The 25,061-nt window shown below is 43.1% G+C and overlaps 1 protein-coding gene across 15 annotated transcripts in view; it reads left to right on the forward strand.

Moving 5' to 3' along the window:
- ARHGEF3 (Rho guanine nucleotide exchange factor 3) overlaps positions 1-25,061 on the forward strand; it is a 349,785-nt gene that overhangs the window by 278,888 nt on the left and 45,836 nt on the right. For 13 of the 15 annotated variants that reach the window (XM_002813615.6, XM_063722058.1, XM_063722061.1 and 10 more), the window contains one exon: positions 24,454-24,561. In XM_002813615.6, the coding sequence (XP_002813661.1) occupies positions 24,454-24,561 (108 nt within the window). Of the gene's footprint in view, positions 1-23,111; positions 23,267-24,453; positions 24,562-25,061 lie in introns of those variants that run through there. The other 2 variants (XM_054552025.2, XM_054552023.2) reach the window with 2 other exon arrangements.

Consider the following 25,061-nt stretch of genomic DNA (forward strand, 5'->3'; position numbering starts at 1 on the left):
GATGAGACTAAAATCCCGGTTGACCCTGTAGTCTGTACTTTTCCAACCACATCACATTGCCTCTAAGTGACTAAATCATTGGTCTTCTCACCACATAACACGTGAAGGATGAACCCACCTGCCCAAAAAAATTGCCTGATGCTCAAAGGCCCATTTTTTTCCTGCGTGTCTGGGTAGGAAACTCCACCATTAGTCAATATTTCTGGCAGCCCACTTCATAGAACGGCTGCAACCCACGGGAGTGGGGTTTGCAAGCCCCCATTTGGGAGGGTTTTAGTAATTTTCATTTTGTATTTCTCAAGACCAGGGAGCTGGTCTTTGGCAGAATTCTGCATGCTTAGCTCTGTGGAGGTGCCACCGTTAGTTCTGTTAGTCATTCTGCTTATCTATATTAACCACAAGCCTTCTGTGTAAACCAATCACTGGAAGGCCCAAATACCATCTGGATATTTGCAAATTGTGTCATTTTCTCAAGACACCCTGTGATTGCCTGTAAAAATCCTGGACAGATGCCACTGTTTTCATAACTACTGAAAGAAAATAAATTACTGATCACATCCTAATTTTGCAAAGCCCTGTGTAAATGTAATTGTTATTGATGATGTGTGTATCTGGAAGGGCTACTTTGTGATGTATGTGTGCAGTTGCCTTCCATAATTTGTCAGCCTTGATAATGGGTAGAGGTCACACAAAATGAGGAAATTGCCGTGACTGCATTGCCATTTATTCTTATGTTGGCTCATGGACTGTCAGGAGTGAAAGCCAGTGGTTTCTATTGCCTTCCTTTTTTTTTTTTTTTTTTATTAGTTGACACCAGTAACTAGTTTAGAAGAGGTTGTGTCACGCCCAGTGTGGTGGCTCACGCCTGTAGTCCTAGCACTTGGAGGCTGAGGTGGGTGGATCACGAGGTCAGGAGTTCAAGACCAGCCTGACCAACGGTGAAACCCCGTCTGTACTAAAAATTCAAAAATTAGCCAGGCGTGGTGGCACACACCTGTAATCCCAGCTACTTAGGAGGGTGAGGCAGGAGAATCGCTTGAACCTGGGAGGCAGAGGTTGCAGTGAGCCGAGCGCCATTCCAGTCTGAGCAACAGAGTAAGATTCCATCTTCAAAAGCAAAAAAATAAGAGAGAGACTGTGTCACAAGTTAATCAGGAAAGGTTTCCAAACCTTCTACTGGCTGGGAAAGGAGTGGTTCTTTTTCAGTCTAGAAACACTTGTGCCCGGACTTTCTGTTTGGACCATTGTGTCCTTTTGAGAGAAGGTAGCCCTGATTGTTAGTAAATTTCAGTTAATTGAAGCTGAATGAGAAACCTTAATGGTAAGTTCGCTAGACTTTTTTCTTCTTTCTGGCTCTTAAGATGAGGAGGAAAGGAGTAGCAAAACAGGCTCTTTTTTTCTGAGGATTTATGAAGCAAACAAATCCAGCCTCCAGGAAATGACCCAGGGTCATTGCATCAGAGAACTTCAGAGTGGGAAAGGCCTGTTGAGAACTTGTAGCCCAATTCTTATCTGCTGCCAGATCCATTCAATCTCTGCTTAACACCTCCAGGGACAAACAACATTTTAGGGTGTATATAGTTGGCCCTCTGTATCCACTCGTTCCACATCCACAGATTCAACCAACCATTGATCAAAAATATTTGGATCCCAGGACTTTGGGAGGTAGAGGCAGCAGGATTGCTTGAGCCCAAGAGTTTGAGACCATTCTGAGCAACACAGCGAGACCCTATCTCTAAAAAAAAAAAAATCAAAGAATTCACCAAGCGTGGTAGCACACACCTGTAGTCCCAGTTACTTGGGAGGCTGAGGTGGGAGAATTGCTTGAGCCAGGGAGTTTGAGGCTGCAATGAGCTGAGATTGTGCCACTGCAACCCTAGCCTGGGTGAAAGAGGGAGACCCTATCTCAGAAAAAAAAAAAAAAAGAAAATATTAGGGAATAAAACAATAAAAAATAACAATACAACAATTTAAATAATACAAATAAAAAACAATACGGGATAACAACGATTATCACTTACATTGTATTGGGTATTCTAAGTAATCTAGAAATGATTTAAAGTGTAAGAGGATGTGTGTAGGATACAGGCAAACAGTATGCCATTTTATATCTTGGACTTGAGCATCCTTAGATTTTGGTATCCGAGAGGGTTCTGGAACCAATCACCCCTGGATACTGAAGGATGACTGTACTCCATCTGTGTTCAGTATAGATGATGAGAAAATCCTTTCTTAGTTGTAACATTGCTTCCTGGAGCAATGTTCAGTAATACTTTCTTTTTTTTTGAGACGGAGCCTTGCTCTTGTTGCCCAGGCTAGAGTGCAGTGGTGCGATCTCAGCTTATTGCAACCTCTGCCTCCCGGGTTCAAGCTATTCTCCTGTCTCAGCCTCCCGAGTAGCTGGGATTACAGGCACACACCACCACGCCCTGCTAATTTTTGTATTTTTAGTAGAAACAGGGTTTCACCATGTTGGCCAGGCTGGTCTCGAACTCCTGACCTCAGATAATCCACCCCCCTCGGCCTCCCAAAGTGATAGGATTACAGGCGTGAGCCACCATGCCTGGCCCAGTAATACTTTCTTATGTGTTATCCCCATAAGTATTTGAAAACCACTCTCTCTCTGCACCTCTCCCACTCCACACACGTGTGCATTCTCTCCTCTCCCCCTCTCCCCTCAGATGTTTTCCTTCTCCTGGCCTGGTACTCCTGGTTCCCTTAACTTTTCCAAATGTGACATACTGTCCTATCTCTTTCCTGTCCTTGCTTATTTCTTCCAGACATCTTTAGTGTGCCTGAAAAACTTGAGTATTAATAAGTGCAAAGATACTGTATGATACTATGTCAACAAACAAGATTTCTTTTAGGCTTAATATGCTTCTTTAGACAAGAGAAGTACACTAATATATTGAAAAATATTTTTGAAATAAAAATGACAGACTAAAGATTAACATCTTTGTCATATAAATAATTTATACAGATATTTTTAAAATACCCTAAGATATTCATTGACAAATAAGCCAAAGATACTAGAAGGTAGTTCACACACAAGGAACAGTAAAGATTTAAAATGTTCACTCTAGTAGGAATTATAGAAATGAAAAAGGCAATAATAAGGTGCTATTTTATACCTAATTGATGTTGCAACTATTTTTAAGACATAATAAAACCAAGCTGGGCGTGGTGACTCACACCTGTAATCCCAGCACTTTGGGAAGCCGAGGCGGGCAGATCACCTGAGGTTAGGAGTTCAAGACCAGACTGGCCAACATGGTGAAACCCAGTCTCTACTAAAAATACAAAAATTGCCGGGCGTGGTGGCTCACACCTGTAATCCCAGCACTTTGGGAGGCCGAGAGGGGTGGATCACCAGGTCCAGAGATTGAGACCATCCTGGCTAACGCGGTGAAACCCTGTCTTTACTAAAAATACAAAAAATTAGCTGGGCGCGGTGGCAGGCACCTGTAGCCCCAGCTACTCGGGAGGCTGAGGCAGGAGAATGGCGTGAACCCGGGAGGCGGAGCTTGCAGTGAGCCGAGATCGCGCCACTGCACTCCAGCCTGGGCGACAGAGCGAGACTCCATCTCAAAAAAAACAAAACAAAAAACAAAAATTATCTGGGCCTGGTGGCGGGAGCCTGTAATCCCAGCTACTTGGGAGGCTGAGGCAGAAGAATTGCTTGAACTCGGGAGGCGGAGGTTGCAGTGAGCTGAGATCGCACTACCGCACTGCAGCCTGGGCAACAGAGTGCAACTCTGTCTCAAAAAAATAAAAATAAAAATAACCCAATGCCGTGAATGTTGCAGGAAAATAATACACTTATTGGTGGGGCACAGTGTCTCATGCCTGTAATTGTAGCACTTTGGGAGGCTGAGGCAGGCAGATTGCTTGAGCCCAGGAGTTTGGGACCAGCCTGCGCAACATAGCAAGACCTTGTCTCTATTTAAAAAAAAAAAATTAAGAAAAAGAAAACACACTTTCCGTGCATACTAAAAGACAAAAATTGTTCAGATCTTTGGACATAGTATTCTAGCTCTTGTGGGGAAAAGGCTGTGTTTCCAAAGTTGTTCATAATGACATTATTTGCAATAATAGCCATGCTTTGTATTTGTGCATTTTACAGTTTCAAGGCACTTTCATATTCTTTGGCTTACCTGAGTATATAATTGTCCTCATTTTAAAGATGAGATACCAAGGTTCAGAGAGGTCCAATGATTTGCTGAAGATCACACAGCTGGGAATGGCCTAGCTGGAGCTTGAAGTCTGATGGTTTGGTTCCAGTCTAGCATCCTTTCCTATTTAACTAGCCAGAAAGGCCAACAACCTCTCTGTCCTACAATAGAGCAATAGCTCCATGACCATGGCCTCTGGCACAGGGGTCAGTGACATCATTTGCAGCCATTACTCACTAGCAAACAGAAATACCCTAGTGTTCCTGAAAAAATAAAGAGGAAAAAAAGTTGAGCATGATTATATACTCATTGTAACCAATTTAAACCTGTATGTGTGCATATGGGATGTAGAGAAGAGGGGACAGGCATGTTGCAGTCAGGACACTTTCCTCCTTTTTCGTTGTGCTCAGTAAATCTAGAGCAATGCCACCCTTTGTTCAGAGAGTAGTCAGTTATTTTCTTTTCTTTCTTTTTTTTTTTTTTTTTTTTGAGACAGAGTCTCACTCTTTTGCCCAGTCTGGAGTGCAGCAGCAAGATCTTGGCTCACTGCAACCTCCACCTCCTAGGTTCAAGCGATTCTCCTGCCTCAGCCTCCCAAGTAGCTGGGATTATAAGCTTGAGCCACCGCACCCAGCCAGCAGTCACTTATTTTCACATGCATTATCTCCTTTGAGCCTTGCATTAGCTGAGGGAGCTGGACAAGGCAAGGACTGTCCTTTTTTTTTTTTTTTTTAATTTTGTTATTTTGTTTGTTTTTAGGTTTTCTTTTTTTAGTTTTTCATTTTTTCTTCATTTTTCTTTTTTTCTGGAGCTGTCGTTTTTGTTTGTCAACTGAGGAAAAAGAGATTCAGAGAAATTAGGAGGCAGGGCCCAAATGTTGGTCCCTTCTTGCCCAGCCTTGACCTCTTGGCATACCACAATGTTGGCTTAAGCCAGTCATGGTTCTGGGTAGGTGATAAGCAGCACTGTCTCTCTGGGGGTGTTCTAAGTGAACCCCGTTAAAGTTAGCCAGAACACTGTGCAGAGTAATCTCCAACTGCAAGGCCCTACTTTAAATTTGATGTGAGATCACTGTTAAAACGAAAAGCCCACAAGGAATGGATAGATACAGACTTCTATACACATAGGTGATGTATTTTGTTTCTTGGTTTGTGTTAGAAATAGGGTCTTGTTCTGTCGCCTAGGCTGGAGTGCAGTGGCACAATCATGGCTCACTGCAGCCTTAACCTCTCAGGCTCAAACGATCCTCCCACCCACCTCAGCCTCCAGAGTAGCTACAGCTGTAGTCCTAGGACTACAGCTAGGACTATAGGCGTGTGCCACCAAACCTGGCTAATTTTCTTTCAATTGTTTTATTTTTGTAGAGTCAGGGTCTCATTATGTTTCCCAGACTGGTCTCGAACTCCTGGGTTCAAGTAATCCTCCCGCCTCGGCCTCCCAAGGTGCTGGGAGTACAGGCATAAGCCACCACTTCTGGCCATGACATATCTTAAAATGATATCTTTCTGAACTCTGCAGACCTAATGTTTGCAGCAGAGGTGATAAATAGTAAGAAGAAATACAGCATTTCCTGAGGGCACTCTTTCTGTAGATACCATTAGCATTAGAAGTTGGCAACCTGATTGAATTAAATAAAGCTGACAGCCTATGTTGGAACCCTGAAAAAAAAAATGTGAAAAGGAAAAAAGAAAGGTAAATGTTTTGGACTTGCCATGGGCTGTATGATTTGGAAATGTGGAGTCTTCCTAGAGGAAGACGCTACAGAAAGAAAAAGGGAACAAGCTAGTGGCAGAAAGAGATGGAGTTGGGCCAGATGGCCGAGGGGGGCAAAATGGTAAGTCTTCCCTGTGGGTGCTTTCTGAACCCAAGGCCAGGGCAAGCTCCCATTTCAAGTGTGCTATCTTATGTTGGCATACTAACATTTCATAATCATAAGTGACGCAGGCATGTCAAGAACGACCCCAGGCAAATACAGAGAAGATAACTAAAGGTCACTGGGGAAGACTATTTTTAATTATTGACCTCACACAGGTTGGGCAGGGGTGGAAGTGGCTTATCAGTATCGTGTTAGGTTTTGGCAGTCTTGGTTCATTTTCTCAGCCATCCTGGTGATTGTGTTGGGGATGTCTGGGTGTGATCTTGCAGAAGGAGTCAGAAACCACTGTAAGGAAGGAAATAAGCTGTTAGAAGAGGGAAAACTGATGGTTTCTTGTGTAAGCCACAGATGCATGATGAACTGTCACCTCCACCTCCTTCCTCCTCAGATGTTTGATGGTGACTTATCTGAGAGCTTTGAAGGAGAGAGCATCAGAAAAGACATGTTACATTCTCTTATTAGTCTCTGAATGCTTTATGCCCAGGTTCCAAGGGCCTAGAAGAGTGAGCTTGATTCTGGCACCAACATCAAGGAACAGGAGCTTGCTTCGGAAGTCTCTTAAATGCAGCATTTATTTCTAAGCTGGTTCTTATAAGAGCTTCCCAAGTAGCTGGGGACAGGGCAAAGGTAGGCTTAGCTTCTTGGTATTTCAGAGTCTGTTTCTGGAATGAGAGGACTGGATTAGTTCATTATTTCTCAGAAGGTGGGTTTCATACCACTTGGGCAGCTCAAATCTTACAAAGACAAATCACAAAATAATTTAATCACTTTCCCTTTTAAATTATCTGATTCTTCTGATTATTTCAAGTTTCCACTTGGAATTAGTGTGTCTTTAACACCTCCCCATCACTTGATAATTTCCCTGTGTAACTAAGTGTAGGCCTCAGGGTTCGTTTTTTAAAGTTAGTTTCTGTTTATGGCAGGTGATAGTGATTTTCCATTTAAGGCAGTGATAGAGTTTATTTTTACAATAAGTTTTTAAGTAAAAAATGACTAATTAAGGAAATAGTACATAATAGCTCAGGTGACATGTACATATGGCAAAAAATTATCATGGCAATACAGAGAGTTTGGAAACAGTGAACAAGGCATGTTCTGAGGGGTTTTCTAGGATTAGAATTCTACAATAAGTTCCCAAGTTTGACACAGTCACTTGCAAACTAAACTTGAAATTTGGACATTTAGCATAGGACCCAAATTTCAGATACTAAGTAGATAAAAATTGGCTTTAATGTGTTATAGGAAATGACTGTGTGCTACATGTTAGCCAACTTAAAAAATAAAACTAGATTTCTGTCCTCAGAACATAAATCTTTTTCTTTTCAAAGCTTCAAAGAACATGCCAAAGTTCCAGCTAAAATGATTCAACCCATCCTGTTCCTTTTTCCTTTCACTCTGGTGGGAAGGATTGGGTGAGATTACACTTTAATTGGAGTCAGCCCTAGAATGTACTGGTTAAGAACTTGGATTTGGAAGTCAGCCTGAACTGAGTTTGAATCCCCACTTGGCCACCTGTGAGCTGAGAGATCTTGGACTTGTGTCTCATCCTCTAAGCCTTAGTTTCCTCATCTGAAAATTGGGAATTTGCAAGGGAATTGTGAAGATGAAATAGGCATATAAAGGGCTTCCACCAAACAAGTACTTAATAGGTCATTAGCAGCAGCAGGAGCAACGTCTATCTTGACCGTAGATCAGTTGAGTAGAAGCTATAAGGGTTATACTTAGCAAGGCATCTGCTAGGAGGTAGCTCCTTCCTTTGTAGGAAGTAAAGAGATCAGAGTTAGCATTAGGTATTATTATTTTTAAAACAAAAGATGTTGCAAGCATACTGGCAATCTTCACATTCTTTTCTGCCAGGTAGAATAACAAAAAAAGCTAGTGTGGCTTTCTGATTGTTCCCAGAATGACTTTCAGACAGGGGTTGGTGTGTGAGCTCTGGGTAGAGAGGCACCCTGGCCAGAGGAGTAGGGAGCAAGTTGTCTCGAGGCCGGCTCCCACCTGACATGCATCATCTGAGAATCCTAGCCAAATGCCAGCCACGGACACAGACCCAAGGCAAGCAGATGAGAGTTGATTAGGTTGCTTTGAGCTCTTCATGCCCTATTCATTTGCAGGGTGCTTTAATTAAAAATAGATCCTTTGTTGGAAATGTAGGGAACCTCCATAGGGTGATGGATACGAGCTGGTAAAGAGCTAGACAACTAAAAAATGACCCCTAATGCTCTTTAATTGTCCGTAAATATTTATTGAGACCTGGCTCTGTGTATCATTTTCCCCCTGGTTTGGAAAAGGCATGCTTTCTGTCCTCAAGGAACTTCTACTTCAGTTTGACCAAGTCATTAACAATGCGACCATACGGATAGTGACTGTCAACCACGGGGAGCGGGAGAAGCAGGCAATTTCATTGGGGAGCTTGGCAGACTATGGAGGGGGAATATTGAGAAGTGGTCATCCAATAGGCTCCCTAATGCTGGATGCCTGCCACCCCCCAGTCCTCAAGTGTGCCCTTAGCAGAGGGCAGCATCTTCTGGGGGCACATGAGCAGGACACCTTTGAACCTGGGCTCACTAAGATTCTGAGGGAGGAGTCAAGAGGAGCTGCTGATTCCAAAGTGATAGGGCTTGAATGCCGAATGAACATTCTCTCCTCCTCCACCCCCTGCGTCAGTGTCTACTTCCCTTCTGCCTCTACAGCCTATTCGTTTCAGGGTTCCTCCCTGGTTTCGGAAACTAACAATGCTGTGGTTAATTAAGAACCCAGGCCTTGCCGAGTTAATAGCCTTGAGCTCAATTTGTACTGTGTGACTTCAGGCGAGGCCCTTAACCCCTCTGAGTCTCAGCTGCTTACACTGTGAAATGGGTATATTAGTAGCACTAACTTAAGAGAAGTCAAGGAAATAATGCACAGAAAGCACTTTGGCACAGTCTAGCACAAAGTCCTCCTGTATATTGCTATTATATTATTATTGTTATTATCAGAGGAAGTTGTATATCCTGGGAAGCCAGTGTGGGGGTGGCGGGGAAAGTTTTCAAGGCAGGTAGATTTGAATTCAGATTTCACCACTGCCAGGTAATTACTGGGTATGACTTGGAGGAAGTCGTCTCACTTCTCTGAACACCTGCTTCCTCTTCTATGAAACAGGATAACAGGGTTGCTGTATGGCATAGATGAGAGCGTGTGTGACTCCATAGCTCTTGGTGCTTCCTCCTTCCCTTTCCTAGGCTTCCCTCATTGTTTACATAGTGCTTCAGAGTCACAAGAGTCACACCTGCATCAGGTGTAGTAGGATGACCGCTCTGTTTCTAGAAAATTGCTAGAGTCTATGAGTAGGCAAGTGCCTTGGCAGGGCATAATTTATTTAATCGCAATTGATCGAAGCTTTGCAGGGTCAAGTGGCCCTCTGCACAGTCCTGCTTTGCAAACTCAAGGGTGCCCCTCGCTTGACTCTCAAATGTTGGGGCAGAGAGAAGGAGGGCCTGGCATGTAAAAGAAGAACCTTCCACTCCATCCTTGTGCCCTTCCCAACCTGGCAGTGCTTGGGAAACCTTTACCAAGGAAATTATTTTGCCGATTTAGACTCCCAGCAGTCTTCAAAAGAATCCTCCCCTCTGTAGATGGCCCATATTGGAAAACACTTGAGAACCTTGCTGCTCTCTGCTGCAGGCATCCTTTGCCTCAGGAATAAATACCATTTTTATTTTACCACCAGAATGTCCTTGTCTTTTCTGGAAACTTTTATTGACATCCCTTAACCACTGACTCTACAATGGCTAGCCAACTTTTTTTTTTTTTTTTTTTTTTAACAAAACCCAACAACCAAATCACAGGTTTGTATTTATTCTTTCATTTTAAGTCAGTTGCCACTGTCTACCCATTTTCCCCATTATCTCTTTGGAAGTGAAACTAGCTGAGAGTGATGCTGGGAGCAGAGCTGAGTCTCTGAGCTCCTTGCCTGCTTTGTTGTGTGCTGCATCGGTTTTTTATATTCACAGCCTTCTGCATTTTAATAAACTGTAGATAATGATACATCTGGTTGCATATTAATTGCTGAGAGTTCAAAATAACACGTAATCACTATGTTTCAAGGTTGCACATGTACAGCACTGAGAGCCAGTGTTTGTTATGAACCTTTGGAAAAATCCATTGTTACTGGGTATTTTTAAATTCTTGTCATTAAAAATGCACTACAGAATGGAAAGTGTCTCAACAAATGAAATCAGTTTTGTGTTGTGCACACATGCACATGCACATACACCCCTCCCAAAGAATAACATTTTGAAACTATTTATCTGCTCATTTGGGGTGTGTGGGGGCAACAGAAACGCCAAATGAATCCATTATAGATTACTTACCTCACAGTTTCCTGAACAGCATGCTTTGTATCTTATTTATCTGCATACCATTGCTCAGTGGGTGGTAAGAAGTCAGCTGAAAGCCAAAAACAGGAAAGTTTAAGATTTTTAAAAATTTATTTCCAATGTAATCAATCCCATGTGGTTGTTTGACTAGTAGCTTTTTCCGTTCTGAATAATCAGATTTCAATGTATTCTGTTCTCGGCTGGGAGCAGAGTGTTCTAAAACACCCGGGTGCTGTGTCCCCTGGTTCTAAGTGTGGGCATGTGCTCCTGAGGACACACATGGACCAAACATTTGAAGGGATAATTTGTGCTAGAAGGGACAGCTGGGAGTTACCAGGGAGCACCTTGAACATATTTTGTGTTTCTCTCTGGATGTCACATCTCTGCAAGGCCTGTCTGTTCAAAATCATTGTTCTTGTCAAAAACAGAAACCAACTAGACATCAAGAGAAGGGGATCCATTTTCTTCTGCAGACCCAGTGCCCTTGGTCAGACATCCCTGTAGTTTTTACCCAGCAACCAGTTGGGATCCCTGGTCCCTGTCTAGTTTTCGGTCAAATGACAGACCTGACTGTCAGCTTTGCTTGCCTGGGATGTGTTTGATCATCCCAGATTCAGCTGGAACAGTCTGTTCTTCATTTGGGACACTGAGATTAAGATCCGTGCATCCTTTTTCATCTCCGTACTTCTTTTTCCTCTTCTGGGAAGCAAGATAATGCTGAGCTTCAAAGAACGACAGATGGATGAGAAAGAGAGGACTTTTCTGTGGTTCTGTGTGGTCCTTTCTTGGTTACACATTATTTTTGTGAAGTTTCACCTTGCACATCCGACATGGGTTGAATGACTAGAGTTCCTCTCATTGCCTAATTCCAGACAGTATTGGGATCTGGCAAGACTGGAGACCAGCTCTTCTAGCCCATAATTCAGCAGTGTCGGTGGCAGTGGGCGGGTGGGAGGATAATGCAAACCTCAAGACCCATCTATAAGGACTCAAGATTAGGACTTGGGTCCGTATCTTGAGATTTTACTGCTTTCCTTTCTTCCAATATAGCCTTGAGTCCTGCCAGACCACCGCTAGTTTTGCTGTATCCAGCCAGAGCTTGACTAAACAGATGATAAAACCACAGGAAGAAAAGGAAGGCAGGAATGTGGAATCAAAATACGTGGTCTCGTAGCAGCCTCAGTGGCCAGAGCAGTTATTGGTATGATTCTGGCAGGGACATGGAACTCCAGCTTTGTCCCTGGAAGGATCAAGGCAAAATCCAGTGCTGCAGGGAATAGAAGAGGGCAGGGGCGCAGGCTGGCAGAGAGACCATGCCTCTCCCAGGACAACAGAAATAAGGACAATACTCTGATATTTAGTGAGGACTAACAGGTGGGTGTGTCTGCCAAGCATATTATACACCTAGTTTCCTGTGATCCTCCCAACAACTCTGTGAGGAGGTAGGAGAGTCATCTTCACTTCACAGCAGAGGAAACTAGCTTATAGAGGTTATATTTTGGGCCCAAGGTCATAGGGTATTGCACTCTGACCAGACAGGTTGGCTCATATTTTATCCTTAGATCCTTTGCAAAGAATCGATGCACTCTTTGGGCCAGAGTGATAAGAACTTTGTCACTTGCTGCAGAGGCATTCAGATTATTCCTAAGCTCTGAGAGAGCCCAGAAAATGTCCTTAAAGAAGCAGGAATGGAACTCCCAGTGGCATCCTTTCCTTTTCCCCCTTCTCCTCCAACCCCACCCAAGGGGAAGCCAGAGAATCCCTTTTACAGAGATAAACAAATGCAGAACATATATTCCACCCAAAGGTTTCCAAGAAGTCAGTAGGAAGTGACTGACTCCGGAACCCCAAAGTCACAGAGACTGTCCTCTGGACCCCGTGGCTGTGACCAGGAGACCTTTTCTACCTCTGGGTGCCTCATTGTGTGACCAGGAGACCTTTTCTACCTTTGGGTGCCTTGTTGGCATCATCCAACCAGGGATGTCCAGCCCCATTTTCCAGACCGGGGGATGGGTGTGGCATTATAGGCATGTTATTTCTGTGGCATTCTTGCCAAAAATGCATAACCTGATGTGAGAAAACATCCTCTGGGCCCATGGCTGGCCTTCCTGTAAGAGCCACAGAGACTTGATGCTGCTGGCAACTCTCCTAATTTTTAAGGAGGATGGACTCTTTAAAGTTCTCCAGCTTTGAGCATCTGGCCCTTTCTGCCTCAGAAGGCAGATGTGGAGCCAGGGACCGCAGAGAGAGCTAAATATTTGGCTTCCTCTTTCTCTGAAGGTCTGTAGCATCATGTCTGGGCATGACCAAGATGAGTTTCAGGCAGTGGGGGCTGGTGTTTGCTAAAAGGAACTTAACAGGGGTGTGGGTGTGCATTTCTCCCTCTGCCCAAGGTTAAGTAATAGTAACATCCTGTGTAAAGAGAATTGAATGTGGTTTTCTGCTAAACTTCAATATTTTAGGGCTATTTATTAGATGTGTTTAATCTTGGGCCAATTTAACCAGTAGCGGACTAATAAAATAACAGATTTGGGCTTGCTGCCAGGACAAATGTTGACTTACCCTTACAACGTTGACTAAAATGAGTAACTTTGAAAGTTATTGCAGAGTGAAACCTTAGCCAGAAATACAGTGTCTGAAACAGTGGTTTTGTTTTATTTTACTGGCTCTGCTTAAAGATTATGTTTGTAACCTAGGCTGCTGCCTGCTTCACCTCTCAGAGTCCTGTATTTTACTGAATTATTTCCCAAGGTTCTTTTTTTCAGCCCATAAACCTTCACTCAGCAAAAATGAATTTCCCCATGGCAGGCAAGTAGGAGAGGTTACTTTTCCAATGTGGGGGCAAAAACTCAGAGCTACCAAGAAGAATAAAGGTAATGACTTGCTTGAGTCTTCTCTCAGAAACAAAATGGTATGCCATGAACATTCGCCCTCTCCAAATTTGTAGTAAAATTAATTGCTTCTCCCGGGTGTACCGGAAGAAATCCATCTCCCTTGCCGCCTACCCCCACCTTTCCTTCATTTTGCCATTCAGTTTATACAAACACTGGAGAGCTATAGGATTTTGCTACCATGTGTTTTGGACTTGAAGGAAACAGGGGAGGCCAGGAGGAAATGAAGCTAGGAGGACTACAGAAATTGTCATAAAGTGTGATTTCTTTCTACCCCTGTTTTTTTAATTTGCATTTTATGGGAAGCTGGTTTGGGCAGGGCCTCTGAGCATGGTTTCAGAGGCTGCTGCCAACATTGTGTGAGCTCAGCCAACTGCCAACTGTCCTCCTTATACCTCTCCCTTATTCAAGGCTCCCCCTGAAAGCAACCATCTCACAGGGAGACTTTGGCCAAGAAGCCGTAGGTGCTGAATCTGCTTTTGGTGCTGACTGGCTCAGGCAGACAGAGCTTGATATACAGAGAATAAACATCATCCCTCTAACATTAATATGTTCAGTTTTATGCACCTGAGGGTTGATGGTTTAATTTGTGGGTTTGCCCACACTCTCTTGTGACTTCTCTCATCATCTGCTCTTTAGCTCTTCCATGAGACGGGGCAAGAGATTGTTGGAGTCTCAATCCAGCAGCCCGAAAGCCTGTCTGCAGCTTGGGTTTGAGACTGAACTAACTCAGGGTGTTTTGTGGATTTTAGTTATCCAGGCTGTCCCTGTTCCCTCATTAACAAAAACAAAACAAAACGAACCCCAGCTTTTTTTTTTTTAAGAAGGAAATTGGGATCTTTTCCTCATAGCACCTTATCTTAATATGGAGGAAAGAGTTGAGCCATTTTATCAAAAAAGAAATCAAATCCCCCTTGGATGCCTAATGTGAGGCAACTGGCAACCAAACTCACGGCTGGAGAAAACAAACACAAGAATGTGGCTTCCATGTTCGAGATTAGCCAAGACAAAGATAGCAGGGATGCCTCCCGGAACAGTTCCTGGTGGTTTGTCAAAGTCCACAAAGGTTGTAGTCCCTTTGTTGAAATCACTGATAAGCATACAAGAGGAAAATTATAGTTCTGAGTTTGAAGACCTTTTCTCACCTTGGGGGTTAAAAACCAATAATTCTGAAACACATTTGGCCTAATCAATGAAGCCAGGTTTCCGTTGGGATTTGGGCCTCATTATTTGTCTTTCGTCTTCTGGGAACAGATGACACCAGGTCAGTTAGCTCTGTGCCAGGGGGAAAAAAGAACAGAAAAAATATTTCAATGGAAATTTTAGAATTAGGAACAATTATTTCATTATTATTATCTTTTTCTATTAACAAAAAAAAAGATGAAGAGTCATTTGCAAGCTCCAAGGCAGCTCCCCCTTCTGTACCCACAGTCTTACTCCTCCTTTGCTCAAGCGGCTCTATGAAGGCCTCCTCAGTGCTGCATATGTGTCCTACGTGCCTGTATTGTCCACCGCACCATGCCCTGCCTTCCAGCCACCCCACCTGCTCCTTCCTTGCCAGCTCCACCTGACACTGACTCTCTTGACTCTTTGTGGCTCAATCTTCTGATTCTCCCTATTCAGCTGGGAGACATTCCCCACAACAGTGACACCTGTATACTTCAATTAAGGCCACTTTGCACATACTGAGTAAACACTTCCTAAATTGGGCTAAGAAGAATGCACAAAGTCACAAAGTCCTCCAAACTATGTATTAGTTACAAAGAGAATAATACTAACTTTACAGTGGAGAAATCCAGCAGACACCACCTGTGTTAGTTTCTTATGACCGCTATAACAAAGTACCATAAGCTAGGTGGCTTAAAACAACAAAAAATTTCTGTCTTATTCTGGAGGCTAAGTCTGAAATGAAAATGTCAGCAGAGGCCGGGTATGGTGGCTCACACCTGTAATCCCAGCACTTTGGCAGGCCAAGGCAGGTGGATCACCTGAGGTCAGGAGTTGAGACCAGCCTCGCCAACATGGTGAAACCCTGTCTTTACTAAAAATACAAAAATTAGCCAGGTATGGTGGTGCACTCCTGTAGTCCCAGCTACTCGGGAGGCTGAGGCAAGAGAATCGCTTGAACCCAGAGGTGGAGGTTGCGGTGAGCTGAAATTGTGCCACTGCACTCTAGTCCGAGTGACAGAACGAGACTCTGTCTCAAAAAAAAAGAGAGAAAAGAAAATGTCAGCAGAGCCATGCTCCCTCTGAAACCTGCAGAGGAATCCTTGCTTCTTCCAAGTTCCTGGTGTTTGCTGGCAATCCTTTATATTCTTTGGCTTGTAGATACATCACTCCAGTCTCCACCTCTCTGTTGTCACATGGCCGTCTTCTCCATGTGTGTCTCTAAATTTCCCTCTTATAAGGACACAGTGATTAGATTTAGGGCCTAATCTAAACTAGTGTGACTCTTCTTAACTTGATTTTATCTACAAAGATCCTATTTCCAAATAAGGTCACATTCACAGGTATCTGGAGTAAGAACTTACACTTATTTTCAGTGGGGGCATAATTCAATCCATAAGACCATCTTAACTACGTAGTCAAAGTTAACATCACCAGTAATAAGACTTAGCAACATGGTGTACCACCTATATGATATACCAGGAAGGGTACATCTTTGTGTTGTATTCTTGCCAAAAATGCATAACCTGAACCTAATCGTGAGAGAACATAAGATTAATCTAAAGTGAGAGACATTCTATAAAATAACCAACCAGTACTCTTCACAAGTGTCAATTAGAGAGCTCTAGTATTTTGCTATAAGATCATGAAAGACAACAAGACAGAGGAACTATATCACAGATTGGACAGAAATATAACTTTGGATTCTAGATTAGATCCTGGAACAGAAAAAGGACACTAGTGGGAAAACAGAAACTGGTGGAATCCCAATAACTCTGTTAATAGTTTAGTTAATAGTATTGCCCCAATGTTAATTTCTTAGTTTTGATAAATGTACTGTGGTTATGTAAAATGTTAACATTAGAGGTAGTGGTGTAAAGGATATATGGGAACACTCTACTAATTTTGCAACTCTTCTGTAAATCTAAGATTATTTCAAAATCAATTTTTTGAAAAAGAGTATGCTCATATTAAGGGAATAGATAAGCTCACCTGTTTAACTTAGAGGCAAAGATGGCAGGGGGAATAATCTTTAGCAAAAACATACCTATTTTTTTTTTGTGAGCCCTATTCTAGGCTCTGATAATTATCTTGCTATTCACAAAGTACTGTGGTATGTGCTCATCGTCATTATCTGTCTGTTTTTGGGCAGAATAATGAAGCAGAGGCGTATAGTCCAGTACATGGTCAACATTTTGCCTCTACCTGAAATACGTGATCTTGTGTATTTGTGCTCCTTGAACCTTGGCGTGCTCACTTATAAAATGGGGATAATGATACTAGCTTTCTCATAAGATGTTCTGAAGATGCCAAGAGCAAATCCTTACAAAGCTCTTCGCCCAGCACCTGCACAGATTGTAAATTCCCTGTAAAGCATAGCTCCTACCCACAGAATTCTCACTGCTGTATTACGAGGTTATTTCCCCATTTTTCAGTTGAAGAAACTGAGTAAGTAACTTGCTAAAGACAAGATTAGTGAATATGAGAGCCAGACTAAAATAGATAAATCTATAAAAATAATATGGCTCATTTTCAGCCATTTTGTTAGAAAAACATTAACACAAGAGGGAAAATCTGTAGGAATTCGTTGAAAGAAAAGGTACAAAGCAAGCTGTCAAGTGCCCCCATGCTGGGTGGAGTGGGGCCTTATGAAGTAAAGCTTATGGCTGGGAAGAGGCAGAAGCAGGAATTAAGGAATTGTCTATGGCGTGAACCCAGGAGGCGGAGCTTGCAGTGAGCCAAGATGGCGCCACTGCACTCCAGCCTGGGCGACAGAGCGAGACTCCGTCTCCAAAAAAAAAAAAAAAAAAAAAGAATTGTCTAGTGGGCAGAGAGAGACCCTGAAAGGGTGGGGAAGGCCTTCGCAATAGGAGGTATCAGAGGAAATTAGAACACAAGAATATTTGTAGTAGCCTAGAAGTCTTGAAGGGTGAGAATCTTGGGCATAAACTGTAAAATGATGTGAACCACCCTTTGGCCCTGAGGAATAGGGGTGGTAAAGTCAAGGCAATCGTAGGGTAATGAACTAATTTACATTTGTTTGGTAAGAGGCGGAAGGGGAGTGAGGATCTGGCAAAGATGGGAGATTTTAGCCTCGTTAGTAGATGATGTTATTGTATCAATTGAGAGAAAAACATGAATTTGCAAGGGAGTCACAGGAAAACAAAACATGCTCACAAGTTAAAATATATACAGCAGGAACATGAAGTACTCCTGTCCATGGACAAGCTGATCTTGAAGGGCCCTTATTTTTCTGTGTGTTTCTAAAATAAATTAGAGTTGACCTCCCCTGGATTGTTTTATGTCATGGAGTTCAGTGATTGGGAACCCATTAATGGGTTTCCTTTTTTTTTTTTTTTTTTTTTTGAGATGGAGTCTCGCTCTGTCACCCAGGCTAGAGTGCAAGGGCACGATCTTGGCTCACTGCACCTTCCCGCCTCCCGGGTTCAAGCGATTCTTCTGCCTCAACCTCCTGAGTAACTGGGATTATAGGCGCCCGCCACCTTTTGTATTTTTAGCAGAGACGGGGTTTCACCATATTGGTCAGGCTTGTCTCAAACTCCTGACCTCATGATTCGCCGCCCGCCCCCACCCCCCGCCAGGCCTCCCAAAGTGCTGGGATTACAGGCGTGAGCCACCGCACCTGGCCAGGGTTTCTTAATGAGAGTGAATTAAGCCAGTCAATACAATAAAAGACTTTAGGGGGTGTGGCGACTTGGCCCATGGCTCTCCACGGGGTTGCTGTCTTTAAATGCTGTGAAGCAGCTTTCCCAGCATTCTCTTTCCCAACACATGGAGCTTTCCCTATTCCGGTGTGTGTTATTTAGAAGTTATTGAAATTAAGTAGTGGGAACTTTTAAAAAACAAACACACAAAAATAGGTTTCTTCTATTCCGGATGATGTCTGTTTCTCTAGTATTCTCTCTCACTAGGCCCTCCCTAATAACTGAGGTAAAAAAATCACAGACAGCACCTGTCTACTCCGGTTCCACTGGCACACTTGCAAAACAATTTTATGTCCATTTAAAAAAAAAACTGGCCGGGCGCGGTGGCTCTCGCCAGTAATCCCAGCACTTTGGGAGGCCGAGGCGGTCGGATCACAAGGTCAGGAGATCGAGACCATCCTGGCTAACACAGTGAAACCCCGTCTCTACTAAAAATACAAAAAATTAGCCGGGCGTGGTGGCGGGCGCCTGTAGTCCCAGCTACTCGGGAGGCTGAGGCAGGAGAATGGTGTGAACCCGGGAGGTGGAGCTTGCAGTGAGCCAAGATAACGCCACTGCACTCCAGCCTGGGCGACAGAGCGTGACTCCATCTCAAAAAAACAAACAAAAAAAAAACCTTTATTTTGACGTGTACCACAGGCAGGCATGTACCAAATACATGTACCATTTGACATGTATTCTGTCATGTACCTGTGCCCGGCACCTAGCTTTGACAACTACCAACCTGTGACCAGTCCTGTTTTCCTTTTTCCATCCTCTTTCTCCACTGTCATTATTTTGAAGTAGATCCTAGGCATTATATCACTTTTTATGTCCTTTGTTCATATATATATTAAAATGGTCAAGGAAAGTTGGCGTTGTGTTTAGAAAGTTAGGAGAATAAAATGCAATAAAATAGGGTTTACTCACATAAAAAGTAAGTCAAATGTTTCCCCTGTTTATCAGGGGAGGACCCTGCATGTCCAGCTGCAGGGAGAATATGCAAATCAAGCTTATGCCATCTACTGGAGCCTGACGATGACTAGGTGTGCCTGTGGGAGAGTGCAGTGCCTGGGAGAGTTGTCTTTGGGTATGTACAGTAGAAAAGCTGAGGCTGAAGACCACTGACCAGGACATGACTGGTCAGCAAACAACAGTCAGCAAACTATGGCCTGAAGACTGAATACAGCTGACTTCCTATGGGCCTCAAGCTAAGAATAGTGTCTACATGTTATAATGATTGAAAAATATCAAAAGAATAATATTTTGTAAGCAGGGCATAGTGGCTCAACCCTGTAATCCCCAGCACTTTGGGAAGCCGAGGCAGGAGAATTGCTTGACCCCAGGAGTTTGAGACCAGTCTGGGAAACATGGCAAGACCCCTTCTCTAAAAAAATTTTTAAAAATTTAACCAGGCATGGTGGTGAGCACCTGTAGTCCCAGTTTCTTGAGAGGCTGAGGTGGGAAGATCTGCTTGAGCCCGGGAGGTTGAAGCTGCCGTGAGCTGTGATCGTGCCACTGCACACCAGCCTGAATGACAGCGCAAGACCCTGTCTCAAAGAATATTTTGTGACATGAAAACTATGAAATTTGAATTTTAGTGTTCATAAATAAATGTTTAATATGATATAGCCACAATTATTTATTTACAGATTGTTTGTGTCTGAAAGCAGAGATGAGTAGTCATGACAGAGGCTGGGTAGCCCCTTACAGAAAAAGCCAGGCCCTGGTGTAGGGCATGGGCTTTGGAGTCAGCCTGCCTGGGTTTACATCCTGGTCACCTTGTTTTAGCTGAATGGCTTTAAGCAAATTGCTCTACTACATGCCTTAGTTTCTCCATCTTTAAAATAGGGATCGTAATAGTAGTTAACTTGTAAGGTTGTTAGTAGGATTAAATATGCAACTATATGTAAAGCACTGAGCTGAGTTCCTGCTGCCAGTATTAGCTCATTATTATTATTTGTTTATGCTAGAGTTTCTCAGTCACTGTAACATTGTAACTTTCTATTTTACATGAGGATGATGAAAGCCACCTAGAAAGTTCCTGGGTGGATTAAACATGACCCTTGGGAGTGCAGTTTCCACACACCACCTGGCACACAGATAGAACCCTGAAAAGCCTTTCCTGGAATTTCCAAACATTTGAAAGACTTTTTTTTCTTTGGCTCCATCAACTCATGGACAAGAGTATCTGCTAGCACAATCAATTCTCACCTCTTCCTTGCTCCTGGCCAGATGTAAAGCAGCTGAGAGCCACACTGCCCTACAGTGAAGCAGCCTGAGTCCTTATGCCAGTGGCTACATTTCCAGCCTCTCCTGGATGGTGTTTGAGGCTCAATAGGGGTAGAGTCTCAGGGCAGCTGCAGACATGACATGGATGATATTCCTACTATTCCTCACCCCACTCTGGCTGCAAAAAGGAAGTACAGGGAAAATGAGAGGGGAGTTCCTGTATGCCATGTCTGTTTCAGTGGAACTATTTTTGGGGGAATAAAAAAGTATGCTAGATTATATTGATACGATAGGCATTTTCTTACATTGCATACAGTCTGCTTTGGCTTTTACCTGTTGAGGGGAAGAATGAGGAGAGGATAAAAATCGTTGTATCCCCTAGAGAAGGAATATCAAAATCCGTTTAATAAAAAAACTCATACTAAGAATAAAATTGCATAGAGTGTTTTATTCTCCTTTACTCATAATTAAACACAAGATATTTTAAATTGTCAAATCAGTTTCTTTATGAAAAAATGTGACCTGTATGCCTTCTTCCCACCCCTCCCTTCTTTTCTTCTCTTCCTTTTTTTCTTTCCTTGTCCTCTGACTAAATGGAGAACAAATATTTGATAAAAGCCACTGCCAATTCATGATAAAAATTCACAGCAAAGTTGGTACAGAAAAGAACTTTCTCTACGTGATAAAGGGTGCCTCTCCCATGCTCTCAGCAAATATTTAATGATGAAATCTTATTAATAATCACTGTAGAACCAAGAATTAAACTAGTATACCCACTGTCTTGGCTTGTAATCAACAATATACAGGTGGTTCTAGCCGGTGCAATAAGACAAGAGAAACAAAAAAGTTATAAGGCCTGGAAAAGATGAAACAAAACTGTTACTCATAAAATACTGTCTATACAGAATGCTCAATGTCTTTTTTTCTTTTCTTTTTTTTAAACTTTAGTGAGATACCCTTCTGCCCTGTCTTAAAATCACGTGGTTGGGGGTGGTGTCTGCACTTGAAACAGGACACTTGGTTCCTGGGTTTAGCATTGACCTTGCCCAGCTTGGTCTGGCAGCTGAGTTGTTGGACTAGGAAGCGTCCCTGAAGGTTGTGTTCTGTTACCTCTCTGTAAAGCCTGAAAGCATCCCTGTGATTGCATTTGCTAGTTTTCAGTAGAGCTATTTAACAAGAATCTGGAAACATTTTCCCTGAGGGCTCTCTTTAGACAGCAGTAAAATGTAGCTGGAGACATATTGAGTAAATGGAAAAGAAAAATCAAATGAGGCCAGGAATTTTTTTAATCTTCTATTCTCACAGAAGCCCTCAAGGAGAACACTGTAATTCATATTTTACTCATGTGGGTTAGGCATAAAGCCTCCCCCATAGATCCAATAACCTGTAAATGTTCTGGTTTTGAAATTGCACCTGCTTACATTGCTGGATCATAGCACTAAATCACACAGCAATGGCTTCTGGTTCAATTGTTCATTACTTGGGAATGTCAGATTGCCAGAGAGCAGCCTGATGTTTACATCCAAATCAGCAATGCCTTAGGAAATTAGTTTTAATTACAATCTCACGTAGCAGCACTGCACTCAACCCTCAGAGAGGTGGCATTTGTGTTGAACCTACATCTTATAGCTGTGCAGAAAATGCCTGTCCGACTGGGTCATGCAAAATGAACAGCAAAGTCAGCAGAACCTTAGAAAAGATGACACAGCAAGTGGAACACAGCTGGATCATCCCCCATCCTGTCAAGCGTGCAGTGCTCTCTGGCCCCTTTTTAAAATAAGAGAACCCAGTTAGCATTTGCCTTTCAGCCTCCCCATTCTGATATAAAAATCTGTGACCCAGCAGTTTTAACCATAAAAAAGAGAGAGAGAAAGAGAAAGACTCAGAGTCAGTGGGCAGGATTCTCTGAGACCAGGTCCTGCTCCCTCAGGGAATCTTTATCACCTCACTTGCTGTAATGCAGTTTGTGCCACCAACCTGGCATTTTCAGCCCCAAGCAGGAGCCATTTAGACAAATTCAGGGGATGCTTAAGAGGCAGTGTGTGTGTGTGTGTGTGTGTGTACGCGTGCGCATGTGTGTATGTGTGTATTCAGTACGCCAGTGGTGCAGCTCTGACGTAAAAAAATGTTTTAAACCCTCCTCTGGGCACAAATGCTCAAGAGCCTGGCACTGGACAGGGAGCATCCTGAAGGGCATTGTCACCTGAAGCAGAAGAGCTGTCAGATCTTTCCCTTCAGCACTTAAATCATTGTCATGCAATGGCTCTCATCTTGGGAGATTCATCCTCTGCATTTTGGAACTGAGCCTTCCTAGTGTTCTGAGAGTTTTCTGCTGTCTGTTCAGCTTAGCAAGCTAAGAAGCTGGAGAGGTACCCAGCAGCCTGGTTGCATTCTCCGTCTTGGAAAAGTATTTAACTGCTTTGAGAAATCATGGAATCGTTCCTGGCCACATTGTGGGATTGTATTGAATTTTCTTTTTAAGTTTTTAAATTTTTATATGTAAATGCTGGAAAGCTTGGAGACAGTCTATTTCAAAGAAGGCTGTTGATTTCTGAGACTGGCAGGGACATAAAATGACATGAAAGTGTCTCAGCAGGACTCCAAATTCACGAAAGATTTTTCCAGGCACCTACTATGTTCAGAACGGGGATGCAGAGATGTCCTGGAGAATCTGAAGTTCTGCCTTAACCCTCGAAACTTTGAAAGCAATGGCTGAAAAGGAAAGATGAATACCTAGAGGCTCCCTCTGGAAATGATTGAGGTTTGCCACCACAATTGGCTACTTTGGCTTTGTCCGTCAAAATTTGGTATCTTCATGTGCTGTCTAGCGTCTACTACAGGTCAGATGGAGCTTAGGAGGACAAGGGTAACTCTTCTCTTTGTCTTTGTAAAATGTTTTGTCTGTCATCATTCTCTTCCCCATAGCCTGTTTTTTTTGTTGTTGTTGTTGTAGTTGTTCGTTTGTTTGTTTTTTGTTTTTTTGACACAGAGTCTCTGTCAACCAGGCTGGAGTGCAGTGGCGCAATCTCGGCTCGCTGCAACCTCCACCTCCCAGGTTCAAGCAATCCCACGCCTCCCGAGTAGCTGGGATTACAGGCACCCGCCACCACGCCCGGCTAATTTTTGTATTTTTAGTAGAGACGGAGTTTCACCATCTTGGCCAGGCTGGTCTTGAACTCCTGACCTCATGATCCACCCGCCTCGCCCTCGCAAAGTGCTGGGATTACAGGCATGAGCCACTGCGCCTGGCCAGGCTGTTGTTTTTATTTATGTAATTCTTGTCTGCAAAGTCCTTGGAATGGGTAGGCTCCCTCCCACCTATCAGCCTGGTTTGAAGTAACTTGCAGATTTGCAAATAATGTTTTATGTGGAGGAGATTTTCAAAACTTGTGGCTATATATAGTATAGAAACCGATGTCCGTGGTAGGGCTTTTTCTCTATACATTTTCTTTTGCCGTCTGGTTATAATTTATAAATATTAATATGTGCATTTCAAATATGCTGTAGATACAAAGATGCTTTCTTAAGAGCCCAGTAATAGAACTTCTTTTTTAAAACAATTTTTTTAATTTAATGAAGTAAGAAAACAATCTTGGTGCTTTAGGAAAGCCATTGCATAAGAGTGGCTTTAGGCAAGATGGGGAAAAGGTTTTTAAAAAGATGAAACCAGAAGCAACAAAAGACAAGGTCATTGGGTGAGAAATCAGAGGCTGCTTTTCTCTACAAAAGGGGTGGGGAGACTGGTTCTACTAAGTGGAAGCTTCTGAATTAAAAGCTGGAAGATACTGGGGGGTGAGGGATAAGGAGCAGATCCCTGCCCCTTTTCTGTCTTCCCAGATACTGCCTCTGTTGACATCCCCTGCCTGCCATTTCTCCTTCCCTGCCTCCTAAGCCAGGTCATCTCCATACAGCCAGAGTGAGACGTGACACTTTATATTCCATAGATCAGTGTACAACCAGTACCTCGTGGAGTGGAACACAGTTGTATGGTGGAATTATGTTGTCTTCGCAATTGACCTTGACATTTTACTTTTTTTTTTTTTAACTCTATAGGAACCTAGTAATAAACGGGTCAAACCCCTTTCCCGAGTCACGTCACTAGCAAACCTCATCCCGCCCGTGAAGGCCACGCCATTAAAGCGCTTCAGTCAAACCCTGCAGGTAAGAAGGGCACACAGGGCCTATGGTTGCAGAAAATCATGGTGTATGGGAGGGAACATCCCCATCCTACCTAGAATTTCCCCTGGTTTCAGAGTGACCGGAATCAATGCTTATTTCAATAGAAGAGCGCAAGTGAGGGGACTTGGAGGAAGAAAGATGTTTTTCAAGTTGCAGTCAAGGGTCATGCAGAGCCAGAGCTGTTGTAGTTGGGCCTTTCCCCACAATTGTATTTCAGAGTTATGTGCCCCATCCAGACATACTCTCACGCGATTTTTTTCCTAAAATATCTATGGGCCTCCTGAGGAAACCAGCACATGATGTTAGCTGGAGGGCAACAGAGCCTAGTAGCTTCAACCAGGGTCGGCAAACTGCATTGGGTGAAGAAAATCCAGCTCACCACCTGTTTTTTTATGGCTTACAAGCTAAGCCTGATTTTTACTTTTTAAAATTCTTGGGGGAAAGTCAAAAGAATGGTGCTGTTTCGTGACACATGAAAACGA

The sequence above is a fragment of the Pongo abelii genome, chromosome 2 (genome assembly GCF_028885655.2).
Source record: "Pongo abelii isolate AG06213 chromosome 2, NHGRI_mPonAbe1-v2.0_pri, whole genome shotgun sequence".
NCBI lineage: Eukaryota > Metazoa > Chordata > Mammalia > Primates > Hominidae > Pongo > Pongo abelii.